Source organism: Cinclus cinclus, chromosome 2 (genome assembly GCF_963662255.1).
Source record: "Cinclus cinclus chromosome 2, bCinCin1.1, whole genome shotgun sequence".
NCBI classification, from domain to species: Eukaryota; Metazoa; Chordata; class Aves; order Passeriformes; family Cinclidae; genus Cinclus; species Cinclus cinclus.
The window spans coordinates 108,759,909-108,774,413 of NC_085047.1; the positions used below are offsets into that span (position 1 = coordinate 108,759,909).

A 14,505-nucleotide genomic window follows, 5' to 3' on the forward strand; every position below is an offset into this window, starting at 1 on the left:
CACTTTGCCATCAGAATAAAGGCACAAATACAATTTATGTTCTGTTAGTAAAATCAGGAAAAACAATTTCAGTGAAGAAAAGTGTCAGGAGTTACCCCTCCAATGATTTTACAAAGCATGTCTGCATAGATCTGATTCTCCACATTATATCAAGAGCAGAGAAAGCCTGAATTCCTATCTAAAGAATGGAAATACACTAGGAAGAGCACCTCTGATTTGTTTATTCTAAGAAAAAAAGGAAAATCTGTCTTCATTCCTCAGTGACTTCTCATAGCCTTCTAAATGTTCATATTCTAAAGCACTCTATAAAATATACCTGACATAAAATTACCGCAGCAGGACATTTTATTTCACTTATGTGCTATGTATAATTATCAAAGATTTGAAATGTTATGGGATTAATAAAACAAAATTGTTATTTTATACATAGCAAAGATGTCCTGACTAATGAAATTTACCAAAGCGATAAAAAGTAAGGATTTTCCATGGAAGAGAACAAGGATTTTTTTCTTACTTGGTTTGCATGGGTATAATGTGCTGAACATCACACAGAATGTTCACTGAAACTTCCTATTACAGTCTTATTAAAGCAACATCCTTTAGAAAGCCAAGCATTAGGTTGAGTGACCCAATCTTCAGATATATTTTTTTCAACTCATTTTTTTTCCCTCTGAACTTGCTGACATCTGTATGACATCAGTCAATAGTTAAGTATCCAAAATCCCTTACAGAAAAACAGGAACATTACAAGGTCTCAGGTGCTCTGAATCTTCCATATAGAACATACAATCCATGCATTAAAAAATCTGCTCAAAAAAAAACATTTAACAAACCATCTTTTCTTTTTATCTAAGGAATTTATTTGTTCGCTCACCAAAAAAAATAACAGACTATAACTTTCTCTGTTTTTTCTTAAGGACCAAAGGTGCTCCTTTGATTGGTGAGGATGCTCCAGTGGTTATGAGTTTCAGATTTTCACGTATGAAATTGCGCTGTCGGACTGTGAATGATCCTACGTAGCTGCTGGTGCAAACCACTTTTGCTGCCACTGTAGGTGGCACAGTCTGTGGAGGAAGTCCATTGATTACATATGTCCACTGCATTGATTGTGTCTGACAAGAGAAAGAAAAAAAAAATCAATTATCAAATACCCTGAAAATTCATCAGTGATTTAAGATGCATCATTGACTTCAAAAGATATTTGTCCTTTTCCATGTAATGCACTGCAATAACACATAATGAGAATTACACTCCTGCAATAGAGATCTGAAATCACATTCAGCTTTATTCAGCACCAGGCATAACAAAGATGTGAAGTTTACTTTCCCTGGCTGGTCTAAAATTCCTTTTCTATTTAAAAATCCCAGAGATCTGTATGTTTTTTAAAGAACTCTATATGTTTTTTTCAAAGATGACTATTCCATACTAAACATAAATACCTCAAGTTTATACCCTAGGATTCACTTGCTCTGCTATCTGTAACAATGGTATTATCAAATGGTGGGATTTTCTCATTAAAACAGTGAACAAAACTAAGAGAAAAGGATTCATAGTATGCACAAGAGAATTGAAACTTCATGTTGGAGTCTCTAGTTTGAGGTATATGTATATGGATTGAAAATTACATTCTTCATTTGCTCTCTGTTTATAACTGGTCTCTAGGAATGGAACATATGTTTCCAAGTCATGTCTTGTAATGCTTGAACCCTTGATTCTTCCCGAGTACATGGTCTTTATTCGTACTACACGTCCCATCTATCCATGCTTAAGGACTTTTATTTCTATGAATATTAGGGTATACTGCTGTCTACCTCTCATGCTTCATTTGTGTTCTGAAACAGAATTTTGGTTGTTAAAAACTCGTGTAATTTTTGCGGATCTTCCAATCATTTTACTTTCACAATGTATCACTTTAATTTTTGAAAGCAGGTCTTTAATCCAAATCTCTAGTACTTTCCTGTCAATACATCTGGAAAAAGGTATATTCCTGGGTTTTAGTTTTCTATTCTCCTTTTCTTTAAACTACTCACCCCCAAACTACGAACAAGCAACAGAAATACTACAAACCAAAAGATATTACAAAATCTCAAATGATGTGTTATTAGGTCCATCTTTGTACTGTGCAAAAGGACAAAGCATTGCACACCCACTTTAGGCACAGACTGTCATTAATTCCCTCACACTTAGTGACTGAAAATCCCAGGTTTTAAGTTTGGGGCTTTTTTCCTCCTTCTGAGATAAAACTAATGGAGAAAGATTGAGTAAAAATGGTGTGTATAAGTCTATTAAAATATATTCATACAAGTGAAATTTGGCTTTTATACAGAACACAGAGCATGGACACAGTACACACAACACATCAGACTCTCTAACTTTGCAGTCTCAGAGCAGGGGAGTCACATGAATGGAGTGAGTGGCATTTCCCAATTCCCAAGGTCTGCCTTTCCACAGGACATAGCAGTGCAATCACACAGCTGGCTGTGGTTCCAGAGCACGTTTTTGGTGCTCTCCTGCTGTGTTGAACTACAGGGACACAGCTCATAGGGTCACCTTTCTTTGCTGCTTCTACTCACACAGTTTTATCATTTTAGCAGGAGTTGTACTTTATGGAATTCATGTCCCATTTAAAACTAACTTAATTCTTACAACAATAAGTTGTAGATAGAAACATTACATCTTCCACCAGTGTCATTCTTCATCTGAGGAAACAAAAGGTCAGAAAGGCTGGTATGCTCTCAAATTGCTCTGGAAAACAGTGCTACAGACAGGCCTCAGGGCTGATGAGTCCTTCCCTCAGCTGTCAGTCCAGCTTCCCCCAGGGCTGGATTTGTGGCCATTTGCCCATTTCAGTCCAAACTCTCTGCTCCTGCAGTGCTGCTGGGCACATCAGCACTCCATCCAGATGTGGCTTACTGAGAGGTGCCACAATACCCACGCAAAGTGTGGCACATTTTCACACACCATAAATGCTTTCAATCATATTCAAAGCACAGAGTGTATATTTGTCTTCTTATTTATGGCATTCTGTCATTTAATTATGGACTAGGTACAGCACTACAAAAGCTGCAGAAATGAGCAGTGAACCTTTCTTCACCCCCACATTCACAGCAACATACAGAAGGTGAAAAAAAAGCATAATAAAATGTTTCTTTGACTTTAAGTTTTATTGCATCAGTTTTATACTTGCCACTGAAAAAGTTTGAATCTATTATGTTTATCTTTGTTATCTTTCATATGCTTCTTCCTACCATTCCAATTGCTACCCTGTTCAGTGATAAATTATATTTAAGGAGTATCATTGCAAGCAGTTTTGAATTTCTAATGCAGATATGCAACAAAAAGAAGTTTCAGAACATTAAACCATAAACTCTTTGGCTCAGGCTTTGTTCTCTGCTGTGCACTTATAGAGCATTTATATTATTTCACAGATATACTGCATACACTTACAGCTCCTAAATGCCATCATCATATGAATGTCTAATTGTAGTTTTAACCAGCATTTTGGCAACTGAATTATACTTTTCTGCACTAATGTTAGAAAGAATAGATGAGAGTCTTTTGCTGTGTATTTTTAAAGAAACCTCTACTTGAAAATTGGCAGTGCTGATTTTATGTGGTGTCTGCTGAATGGCTCACCTTATTCCAGTAAGATTAGTAAATGAGAACTCAGTAGATATTTCACCATGCATGCATAGTTTTTTAAAAAATTTATTACTATCCTACTAAAATCAAAATCTAATTTAAATTGAATATTATTCTGTGTAAAACAGACAGATTAACTCATTTTTATTCTCAATCTTATACTTTGAAATGAACTAGTAACTCTGCTGTCTTAAAGGTAACAGCCAGCAAAAGCCGGTGTGACATGAACCAGTATCTTATGTCCAAAGATAAAGCTGTCATTTAAGAGAAGTAAGTGGCTCTCCAAAGTTAGTTCATTATTCTATTAACTTCCTTTAAAAAATGAATTATATTATCTTTCTTTTATAAAGCAGATGAACAATTTAGTTTAAAGGTAATTTAACCTCGAGGTCATATTCACTGTGTGCAAGTCTCATGGATTATTTCAAGGTCAGAGAAAAGATCTGAAATCTTAAATCAGCTGGTGATTTAATCTGAGCAGCAAGTTACTAAAAAAATAATTTTTGTTTATGAAATCCACCACATATTGTGACTTGACTGTCCATAGTATTAGTAATACTGGGATTTAAACAAAAATGGTGGGCTATGCCATCTCTCAACTTCACTTATCATCAGCATCAAAGAATGGATATAGACTTCTGGCTAGTAATAACCTTTTATTAATTTCCTGTTTGCCATAGAAATATCCTGGATTGTATGTCCAGTGGGAAAAAAGGGTTATGGCTTGTTGAAAAAAGCTGCCTGTTCTGTTGCTGTGTCAGGTGTTCTGTAGGTGACATTGCAACTCCATCTAATGTCTCATCTTGAACTATGGTAGTTCACCTATTGTAAATCATGTGCCATCATCCAAGAATACTGGAGACAATCATCGAGAAAAAAATGTGCATTTATGTAGACATTAAGTGAAAAAAATGACTGCTGTGTAATGTAAACTCACCATTTTCTGCCAAAGAAGTCACACATGAAAAAGTTACTGTAATTGTCAACACCACTTGGGGTTCTTTGTTTCGCATTAGAACCACCCAAAAATCAGTAATTTTCAAGGCAACCTAGATCTAAGTAATTTTCAGTAAACCTTAGGCAACCACAAATGTCTATTTTACTACAATACTTATTTTCCAAGGGCACAGTTTTAGTAGCTCAAGCTGTAAGCATTTTTTTGGGGATAAGTCTGTAAAGCTTAACTTCAGTAATTATTCTAACCAATATGAAAACTGCAGCAAAAGCAAGTCTATCCTCTTCAAAATTCATGCAAGTGCCTCAAGGCTGCTGCTTTGGGTGTCCAGGCTAGACACATCACAGCAAAGGAAAACCCAGACCACTGCAGTTTCAACTTTTCTGGAATGGTGGAGAGGAGGAAGAGAGACTTTCAAAGGTCATCCACACATGACTATAGAATTATGATAGAATATCTAATTTACAAGCAGTATTTACTTGACTCAAAATCAGGCCAAAATTTCCCAAATCAGAGGAACTCTTCTTCCTATTTTTAAGACAATGCAGTTCATTGTATCAAATTTGGAATAATTCCAATACTGGCTCTGGTAGTAACAAGGTCTAAAGATGAAGGTACCAAATCTGCTGCAAGCTGTACTATGACTGGAACAGAATTACAAAAGAGAATCCCTGTTAAGAAGATATATCTGATATAAACATAGGTAGTTAAGAATCCAGGGTCCCTGTGATGCATATCTAGGCCTATTTCACACCCAATTTAAGAAGAGAGACCAGATCATATTCTGAATATCCTTGACAATCTGAAGGAGGATTTCTTGTTGAAAGGAATTACTTTCTTTTTCTAAAACCTCAGTATTCCTGAATCAAAATGTGAATAACAATTTGGCTCACCTGACTGGAGTAATGGCCATCTACTGAGATAAATCTCTCTGAAAAATGTTTTTAACAATTAAAAAATGAGACACAAAGTGCCACTTCTTATTAAATAACATAAGTTATTCAAGTAATTAATTCAATCATCTTGGTGGCTGACTGAGTAATATTGATAAAGCAAATTATTCAGCCAATACTAGTAACAGTCACCAAATCATTTATATAAAAATCTATTTGTTTGGTATCCAACCCATTTTTACTGATGCCTCATGATTCATAGGATTAATTTGCAAAACACAGATTATCTATGGGTGTTCACTCTAGGGTGGAAGTGCCACTGAAGTACATGGTAAATATTGCTGAAGCAGTCTGTGTTAGGAAAGTGTATTGGGAGCAAGGATCAGAATTTCAAGAAATATTGTATTCCAGTTAGTTTCCAAATAGTGTGAACTCAGAAAAATCAAAATAAAATTCACAAGACTTCGTAAAAAGTTAAACCACAGGAAATTAAAGGTAGTGCACCAAACATTTCATGGTCGTTAATTTATACAGCAATACAAACAAAAAAAAAATGGCCAATTACAATCAGTGTATACAGAATGAAATTAAAGGAAATCTCTATGTGAACTGTGTAAGGGAAGAGCAAAGGCAAGAAAACTCAGGGATCAAGACAATGATAGTTTAGTAAATGAAGGAAAGAAGGGGGAAAACCCAAAGCAATAAAACCACCTCCCACAAGCAGACAAATGCCCATACAGGCTCTGACCAGTTTCTAATGAAGATGGATACTAATAATTTTTTTTAGCTTAAAGAACACTTCCACATATAATTAATTTTTACTGAATTGACTTCTGCACTTCAAATATTAGGTATTTCACGACATTGCTTAGACATTACACAATCAAAATCCTCCAGGACTGGCAATGGCCTGAATACCATTTTACAGCAATGGTTCCCACATTATTGTCACCTTTTGCCATCATCAGAACGATAAGTCTCAATAAGCAAAGTACCTGTCTTCATGCCTGGGAATCAAAAATGCTGAGTACTGATTCTGCACTCTGCTTCTAACCATAAAAGTCAAGCCAACACCAACATGTACTTTATTTAATGGGAACCTATTTCAATTATTCTAGTAAGTTAGTTACATTTTTCTCTGCTCGTTCTTTTCAAGAGATACAATTTAAAATAACATTAAAGTATGGTAATTAAGAAATCCACCAGGAACAAGGCAGTTTCAGCAAGCTGCTGAATATGTAACAGCACTGTTTGCTGTTAAGATATGTAAGTTTGCATAGACAAGTTTAAAGAAGCCACACCTGGCTACTGTGGCTGGCACACTGCATCATTTATTTGCAGAACAGCATGACAAATGGTTTTGATGTGCTATCTTCCATAGGCTAAGTTAGTGATTATTCAGTAATAAAGGTGCGCAAGCCTGACTTCTGGAGGGCTTGATAATGTTACCTGCAATCTGGTTCACTCTGACACCTATTTTATCATTTAAGACTTATTGTGTGTGCCTTCTGCCTTAGAATATCTCAGAAGTCTCACGCATGAATTACAAAGCAATTGCTCTGGTCTCCATCTGAATTCAGCAGAGTGAAAGGAAATTAACAGCAAGCCAAGAGCAATATGCCCCTTGCTGAGGATTCCCAGCCTCCAGGCTGCTCCAGCTTGTGCCTGGCTGTGATTCCTGCCCCAGCTGCACCTCAACATCCCTCAGCTCTGTCGCTTTTCTGTCGGTTCAGCCTGACTGACACATCTCAGCTCTGGGATGTCACCTTGGCTCAGGAAGTCCCTTCTGTCCTCACAGCACTTTACACCTTGTCTGAGAAGTGTGCCCTCTTCACTTGTTTATCATTAGAGGTAATATTTTATTTTTTTTCCCCCTCAGAACTGCGCTGTTTATGAAGGCAATTCTAAACTTAGAAGTTTGATAATGTAAAAATACCTATTTAAAAATGCTGTTCGGGCAGTGTTTCATTGTCACTTACCTGTAGCTCGGTTAGGTTGTGATGTCCTCATTCAAAGCTACAATCCTTTTCAAAGAAATGAGCATGATTACTTTCCTTACTGCCTTTTTGTACTAGCTCATTCTTTGATCAACGCAAAATTTAAAAGTAATTTTTTATGTCACTTCTGCAAAATTAAGGTTCCTAGCAGCTATTTAAATAATTATCTATCTTCAATTATTTTGATATGTAGTTGACTACATATCTGAGAGCAGAAGTTTTAATGATAGTTAAAGAACTTTAACTGCTTCAGCAAAGTAATTAAGGCTTCCTGCCATTAATAAAATCTACTGTAAGTATTCATAAATATTAAGTCTCAAGGAGTCCATACCATATCCCACAAAGTACCTGATTTATGTGCAGAAATATAAACTAGTCAACATGATTTCAATTATATATTTATATATTTACACTCAGTTAATAAAATGGACACACTAAATTCTGGTAGAGACAGAGTGTTACGTGTATGTTAATGCTAATTAGCTTCTCACCATTGGGCTCTCAGCAGGGTCATAAAACAAAAAAAAAATTCTGCATACAATATTTGGGTTTAACATTTAAAACAAATGAGAAAAAGTTGACTGTAGGATCTTTCTCCATAATCCTAACCTCCTATTTTCCTTTACAACACAGCTGTAATGATGAACATAAACCAAAGAACTTATGCTGCTATCTCTGCTACTTTACAGCTTAATTATCACTGTTCATTGAAACACAGAAAAATTACAAATCTGCTACTCACTGTTCAAAGAATTTAATAAAAAAAAAATATGTTAGTGTTAGGACTATGACTTTATCCTTGGAAATGCAAAAGACATTTTAGAGCAAGAGCACTGTAATCCTTTATTACAGCAGCAGCAGAAGAGAGGCACTGCAAAAAAAAAGAAGCTTCTTCAACATTTCTAAAAATAGCCCAGAGCTTCAGCCAATGCATTGGCTAAAGAGAATACATGCAAGAAAGGTTCTTCACTGTTAGGTCAAACACTAATTGCATTTTACCACCTCCATTGTTATTCCCCAAATAAGAATGATTTAATACTACTTTTATTTAATATATTTAACTAAGTCTGTCTCCCTCAGGTCACTAATGAAAATGATTTCAACAAACACAAAAGGCAGAAGTGAGTTTCAGGTATTCTCAACATGTCATGAAACCTTATTTGAGGTCAGTGCTGAGAGCACAGCAGCTGAATCACACACAGCCACAGATGCTCTGCCTTTCATTAGAGCTGCAGGAATTAAAGCTTCTCTGGAGCAGAAAGAGGGAAGTCTGGAGAACAAAAAAGGCTACCAAAAAGAGCAAAGAGAACACAAGCTTCATCAAAACATTAGTGAAACCATTTAATTCTGCAATTTGAGTAAGAATGTTAGAAACATCTCTAACAGACTGTGATGGAGTTATATTGATCCAAGATGTGCTTATGGCATCAAGAATCCTTGATGCATTTTTAAATGTCCAGGAACAGATGCAGCAAGATGTGATCTATACATGTAATATGTATGAATGACTGACTTACTGCAGCCACACACAGTACCAAAGGTGGAGATGCAAAGAGCTGTCTGCCTAGATCATAACAGGAAACTGAGGTGTGAGTGCAAGGAGCTTAAAAATCCAATTAGACACAGGCCATCTATACTGATAAATGCCTAAAAGGAAATTCTAGATTACTGCCTGAGTTCTTAAAAAGCTGATAATAACCTTTGATCATTGTGCTTGTTCCATTCCAGACAGATATAGGGTTAAATCCCCTTGTTAGTGATGAAAGCTAAGCCAAGGAAAAACATAGCTAGTGCATTTGTATGTGCCATGCCTAAAAACAGGAGTTCAGTTCCAAAACTTCATTGGAAGTTTCTGAGCTCTGCAGCTGCATCAAGCAACACTTTGTAAACACAAAATAGCACAGAATATATTCTGTAAGCTATCTTATTTTTCAAATGGACAAGTGATAAGCATCATTACTGTTTATGTAAAGAGATTGTATTAATCTAACATCTAATACAGTAAAACAAGTAGGAGGAATTGAGGGACCTTTTTTTCTCCAGGATTTGAGTTTCTTTTTCACTGTTATACAATTTGCCACTTATAGAGATAAAACACAATAGTGATTTGCCATGCATCTTTTTATCAACTTTGTTTTGGCCATCTTATTTCTTAAATCAATATTGTTGTTTCACTTCAAATATAGTAGTCTGAAAACACTACCAGCATGCAGTGAATAGACTGAAAGTACAATCCATGATTTATAGAGAATTAATCTGTGTGTTTTCAACAGATTCTTTCTAAAGAATAACTTAAAACTCGAAAATTGGTTTCTGAGAGCATTTTTACTGCTGAGGGAATACATGTCTTCAAAGGTTTCCTGACCCTCACACTTACACAGGCTACTTGGTTGCAAATAATTTTTGTTTATTTTGCATCTTGCTTCAAAAGAACTATTCCTGGCTTTGTGCTCTGAAATTCTCTCTTCCACCTGCCTTCTTAGACCCTTTGATCATATAAGATGTATAATACAATTAAAATCAATAAACTAGGCTTCACATCTTCAATTACTTTTATATTCTCCACCAGTTCTTAACAGGATTATTTTGATTCTCTGTGAAAGTCATGTTGTCTATGGAGTTGGGGCAAACATATCAAGATTAAGTATCTGCCTCTGGCACTGATGGCAAAAGGATAATGTAGAAATTATAATGCAGTGTAAAATACAGTATGTTTTTCCAGCTTGTCATCAGTCAATTATCCAAATTTACTTTTATTCTTGTCCATTGTGAGGAGTAGCAAAACCATCCCAGCACATGCACTGGGTGTGTTCCAGTGCTGCTCTCTGATGCAGGATTTCTCTTCCTGCTGGCACTCCTGGGGGTGTATCTGTGGATTGCCCTGGGGAAGGCTTACCTCGATGACCAGTGTTGCTGTGTGCTTCTTGCCATACATCCTTGGCTTGTATCCCACTGTTATATGGGTTCCCACTGTGCCTGCTGGAAGAAGTTCTCCAGCTTTTGGCATCACAAGGAAATCGGGATCGCTGCCTGCCAGGAAGTGAGCAGTGAATGGCTCTGGGTACCTGCAGAAAAGCACAGGAGACTGTTGTGCCTTTCACAGCATCTTAACAGAATTTATCTGCAATCTAACACTTAAGCCACCATGTGGCATGACTCAGGAAACATGGCATGGAATGAATATGGAATATTAACAGCATTCTTACTTACAGAATAATTATTCTGTAGTAATTCTTTATTTATACACAGGGACCTGCATACTCTATGCATCTTCTGCATACTGTATTCAATTTCAAACACGTTTACATGCTATTATAAATATTATATTAACTATGGAATAATGAGAGCATTTGCCTCTAGAAAAAATATATTTTGACTTGTAAAGATATCATATAGTGATATAAGTAAATTCTGTATCAGAGTGAAAATCCATTTTTCCCTATTAAAAGTACTCCCTTTTCCAATCTCTAAAAAAATAAAACTGACAAACCACCCATTTTATTAAGGTTTATGACTGAATTTGCATTCTGGCAGACTGTTACTAGACTAGGAGGGAGTTCTGAGAAGCTTGAAATGAAGATATGAAAAATAATATTTTTATCACTGTTTCACATTTTTCATATCCCATAAACTGAGTATGTTAAGACTTTGCAGTAATATAATTAAGTTCTTCTATTGATAATATTGTGTGCCTCTTAACTCAAATAATTTCTGTCACAGGTACTAGAGATCTTGTCTAATGCCTTGGTTCACAACAGTGCTGTTGGACCCAAAGAAAATCCCTAGTCCTGGTAAAGACAGTGGCTGAGCTCTATAAAACAATCTTAGGCCAATCCCAAATTAAAGCCTGTCCATCACAATTCCTCAGGGACTCCTTGCCATAAACATTCCCATGAAAAGAATGTACATTGTATTTTCTGGTGAGGCAATCTCCTTTTAGTCTTTATATGTGTTGCTGAGGACAGCTCTATCACTCTCTGGACAGAAGGAGAACACAGGAAATTGAAAGCAGAAATACAATGGGATGGTCAAAAATTAATCCACAACACCCTGGCCCCATACAGCAGGGCAAGTATCATGCTTGCTTAGAGGGAGCACATTTTTTGTTGATAAAACCTGAAGAATGAAAAGCTAACAGCACCTCAAAGAAAAGCTGTTCAAATCTGTTTATTCATGGACTGTCACACCAGAAATAACACTTTTCAAAGAAAATACACAGAAAGAAATGAAATTTAATATTTTATGGCAAGTCATATCTCTGCGGAAATGTTCCACATTTCCTGGGCAAGCACCATCCTGTGGGTGGCACACTGGGCCTATGTCATTTTGTTTAAAAATAGCCCTCATTTGGAATATGTTCTCATGAAAGACTGAACTACATTCAAAATCCTCTCCTGAAAAAAAGGCCATGCCACCAGTTTATAGAAACAGTGAGAGTGCAGAAAGCAGAAAAACTTCTGTTGCCTCAAAAAAATTAACTGATATTTAGCAATGCTGTTGGACTTGGGTGCATCAGCAGATTTAGCCTGACTTTTCCTTTAGGTGACAGCAAGGTGGGCAAAAGTACTGAATGTCTGAAACTACATTTCCTGCCTTCCAATCTTCACATCAAACTCATGCTAACAACCTCTTTTTGTGGTGCCTAAAGCTGTGCAGCTGAGTTTATAGCCCTGGGCCATCAGCACTAATCCTGCTGGGCCTGAGCTCCCATCCAAGTGCCAGATAAGCCTTGAATTTTCACATCTTTGTTTGCCACAAGGAGTGCTCAGCTGGGAATGCCCAGAACACACCTCCTACACAGACAGCAGGTATGAGATCAAAAAGAAGCCAGGGATGTAGACTGAGCAGCACAGCAGAGCACTCTTCAAAAATGCCTGAGATAAATATTCAAACCCTCATTCTGAAAACTGAGACAGATCTTCATCTCCAGCATCACTGCTCTATTGACTAGGTTCAGGAACATTGTAAGCCAGCACTTTGTGTATCTCCCATGCTCAGCCTGTTTTCCAGTGAACAGTTAGGGATGACAGCTCCTCGTAATGCTTGGTGTCTTTGTAAGATATCCAAGAGCATGGCTTGGACTACAGATGTGATGATGAAAGGCTGGGGGAAATGAGGCAGGGGACAGGCAGCTTACACAGCAGACACAGGAAAATACAGATTTCATTCCTGCTGAAATTGCCTCTTAGCAGGGAGTTATGCAACAATAGCTTGTTTCAGAGTCATCAAAACAATCAGAAAACACAGAGAAGAAAAAGCTAGTTCTTGTCCAGACAAGGGGACCATACAGCTTAAAGTGAAATTGTCAACAAACTTATATATAATATATAATATATATTTATAAAGTCAGAGAAAAATAATGGTATTACATCACCCTTGTCAGATTGCAATTGTCAGAAAGAAAAATGGAAATAAAAAATAATAAAAAGCTTTAAATAAAACCTGCATGCTTCTTGACAGCATTACCACAAGCTACTAGAGGCAGTTATAATTTTTTTCATGTTGAGTAAAATACATAAAGGCATATGAACTTGCATCAACACATATAATCACAGCTAAAACCTCCCTGTTCCCAAAGTCTGTCAGTTTTAAACAGAAGAGTCAGGGTGTCTACTAGGTGCAAAATATTTATCAGAGTAGAAACTATGTCCAAGTAAGGAAAATAGAAATCCTGACAAATTAAATGTACAGCTATAATATGACAGGCCAGGGGGATTCTGATGAAGATGGTACAAAAACCAGCAATTAAAAAATTACACAAAATCAGAAGTTGAAACCTTTCACTGATAAATCTTGCATAGTTTTAAAAATAATTCTTAATATGCCCCCTGAGACAAAACAAGCAGTGCTTTCACTGCTGTTCACATTAGGGAGATGAACTGGCACACTGGGTACCTCACAAGCATAAGTAAATTGCTTTCTTTTTCTCATCCTTTATAATAAAGAGAAATCTGGAAATGAAATTCCCAGAATAGCACCTGAATTTCAGACATTATAATTTTCCATGTCTGTATATTTAGTGTATAATAAAAATTTGATAATTACATTTTAAAAAATTATTTAAATTTAGTTCCCCCTTTTTGATTACTCCTTCAGGTGAAACAGCTCTGGAGTCACTGTTTGGCTTGTCATTTCTCAGCCATGAAGGCAGTCTGCAGTTTTTCAAGAAAGGTGGCAGATATTAACAAACTTCATAAAGCTTAGTGATGTGTAGAGTTTTGAAAATGCATATGAACCAAGCACAAATGAATTAGAAAATGTAAGGGCAGAGGCCTTACAAACCAAAGAAAGTAAATGTGTTTTCCCATCTGTCTTTCCTTAACTCCTCTCACAATGGTTTGATACTGCCATCAGACAACATGAACTCTGTCCTTACTCAAATAATGAACAAGAGTAAACACTAATTTGAATTTAAATAATAATTGGACAATCAAATCATAGAAACCTGGAAAAGGGGAAACTAAGCTGGTCTTTAACAGACATTTTTATAAACACTCCTTTAATCTTGTCCTTAAATAGAATGCTTATCAGTGTTCTCACGCTGCACAATTTTCAAATTACTAAACCGAAGTAATAGCAACTCATACCTTCAACTTAAAATTTATATTCCTGTAGAGACCACACTCCAAATCTTATAGAATACTCATCAAAACTAAAATTTATTTATTAAATTTTATTAAATTACAGCTCAAAATAGGTTTAATGTTTCTCTTCCCAAAACTAGTGAAGCAGTAAATTACTCCTGCAAAAACGTATTCCTTTATAACACTCAGCATTTTGAAAAGCCACGCATAAAAATACTAGCATGTAGTCCTGCTGATCAAATGCTTGGGTGTTTTTTGCTAATAAAAGAAGAAGAATAAAATGTCTTAATCTATAAAATACATAACTGCTTCAAGAAATAAGGGATATGAAAATGTTATAATAGTTCGAGTGGTTCAAACAATAGTTGATCATAACTAAATTTATTTCTTGTAATTTGTAGTTAACATCTGTTGGATGACACAAAAAAAAAATT

At 36.0% G+C, this 14,505-nt stretch overlaps 1 protein-coding gene across 1 annotated transcript in view; it reads right to left on the reverse strand.

The window, feature by feature from the left end:
- Window positions 1–890: 890 nt before the first annotated feature.
- CFAP47 (cilia and flagella associated protein 47) overlaps window positions 891–14,505 on the reverse strand; it is a 260,595-nt gene continuing 246,980 nt past the window's right edge. Inside the window, exons 63-64 of the mRNA XM_062488108.1 lie at window positions 10,384–10,552; window positions 891–1,112 (exon numbers count right to left, since the gene is read on the reverse strand). Of these exons, the coding sequence (XP_062344092.1) occupies window positions 891–1,112; window positions 10,384–10,552 (391 nt within the window). The remainder of the gene's footprint in view (window positions 1,113–10,383; window positions 10,553–14,505) is intronic.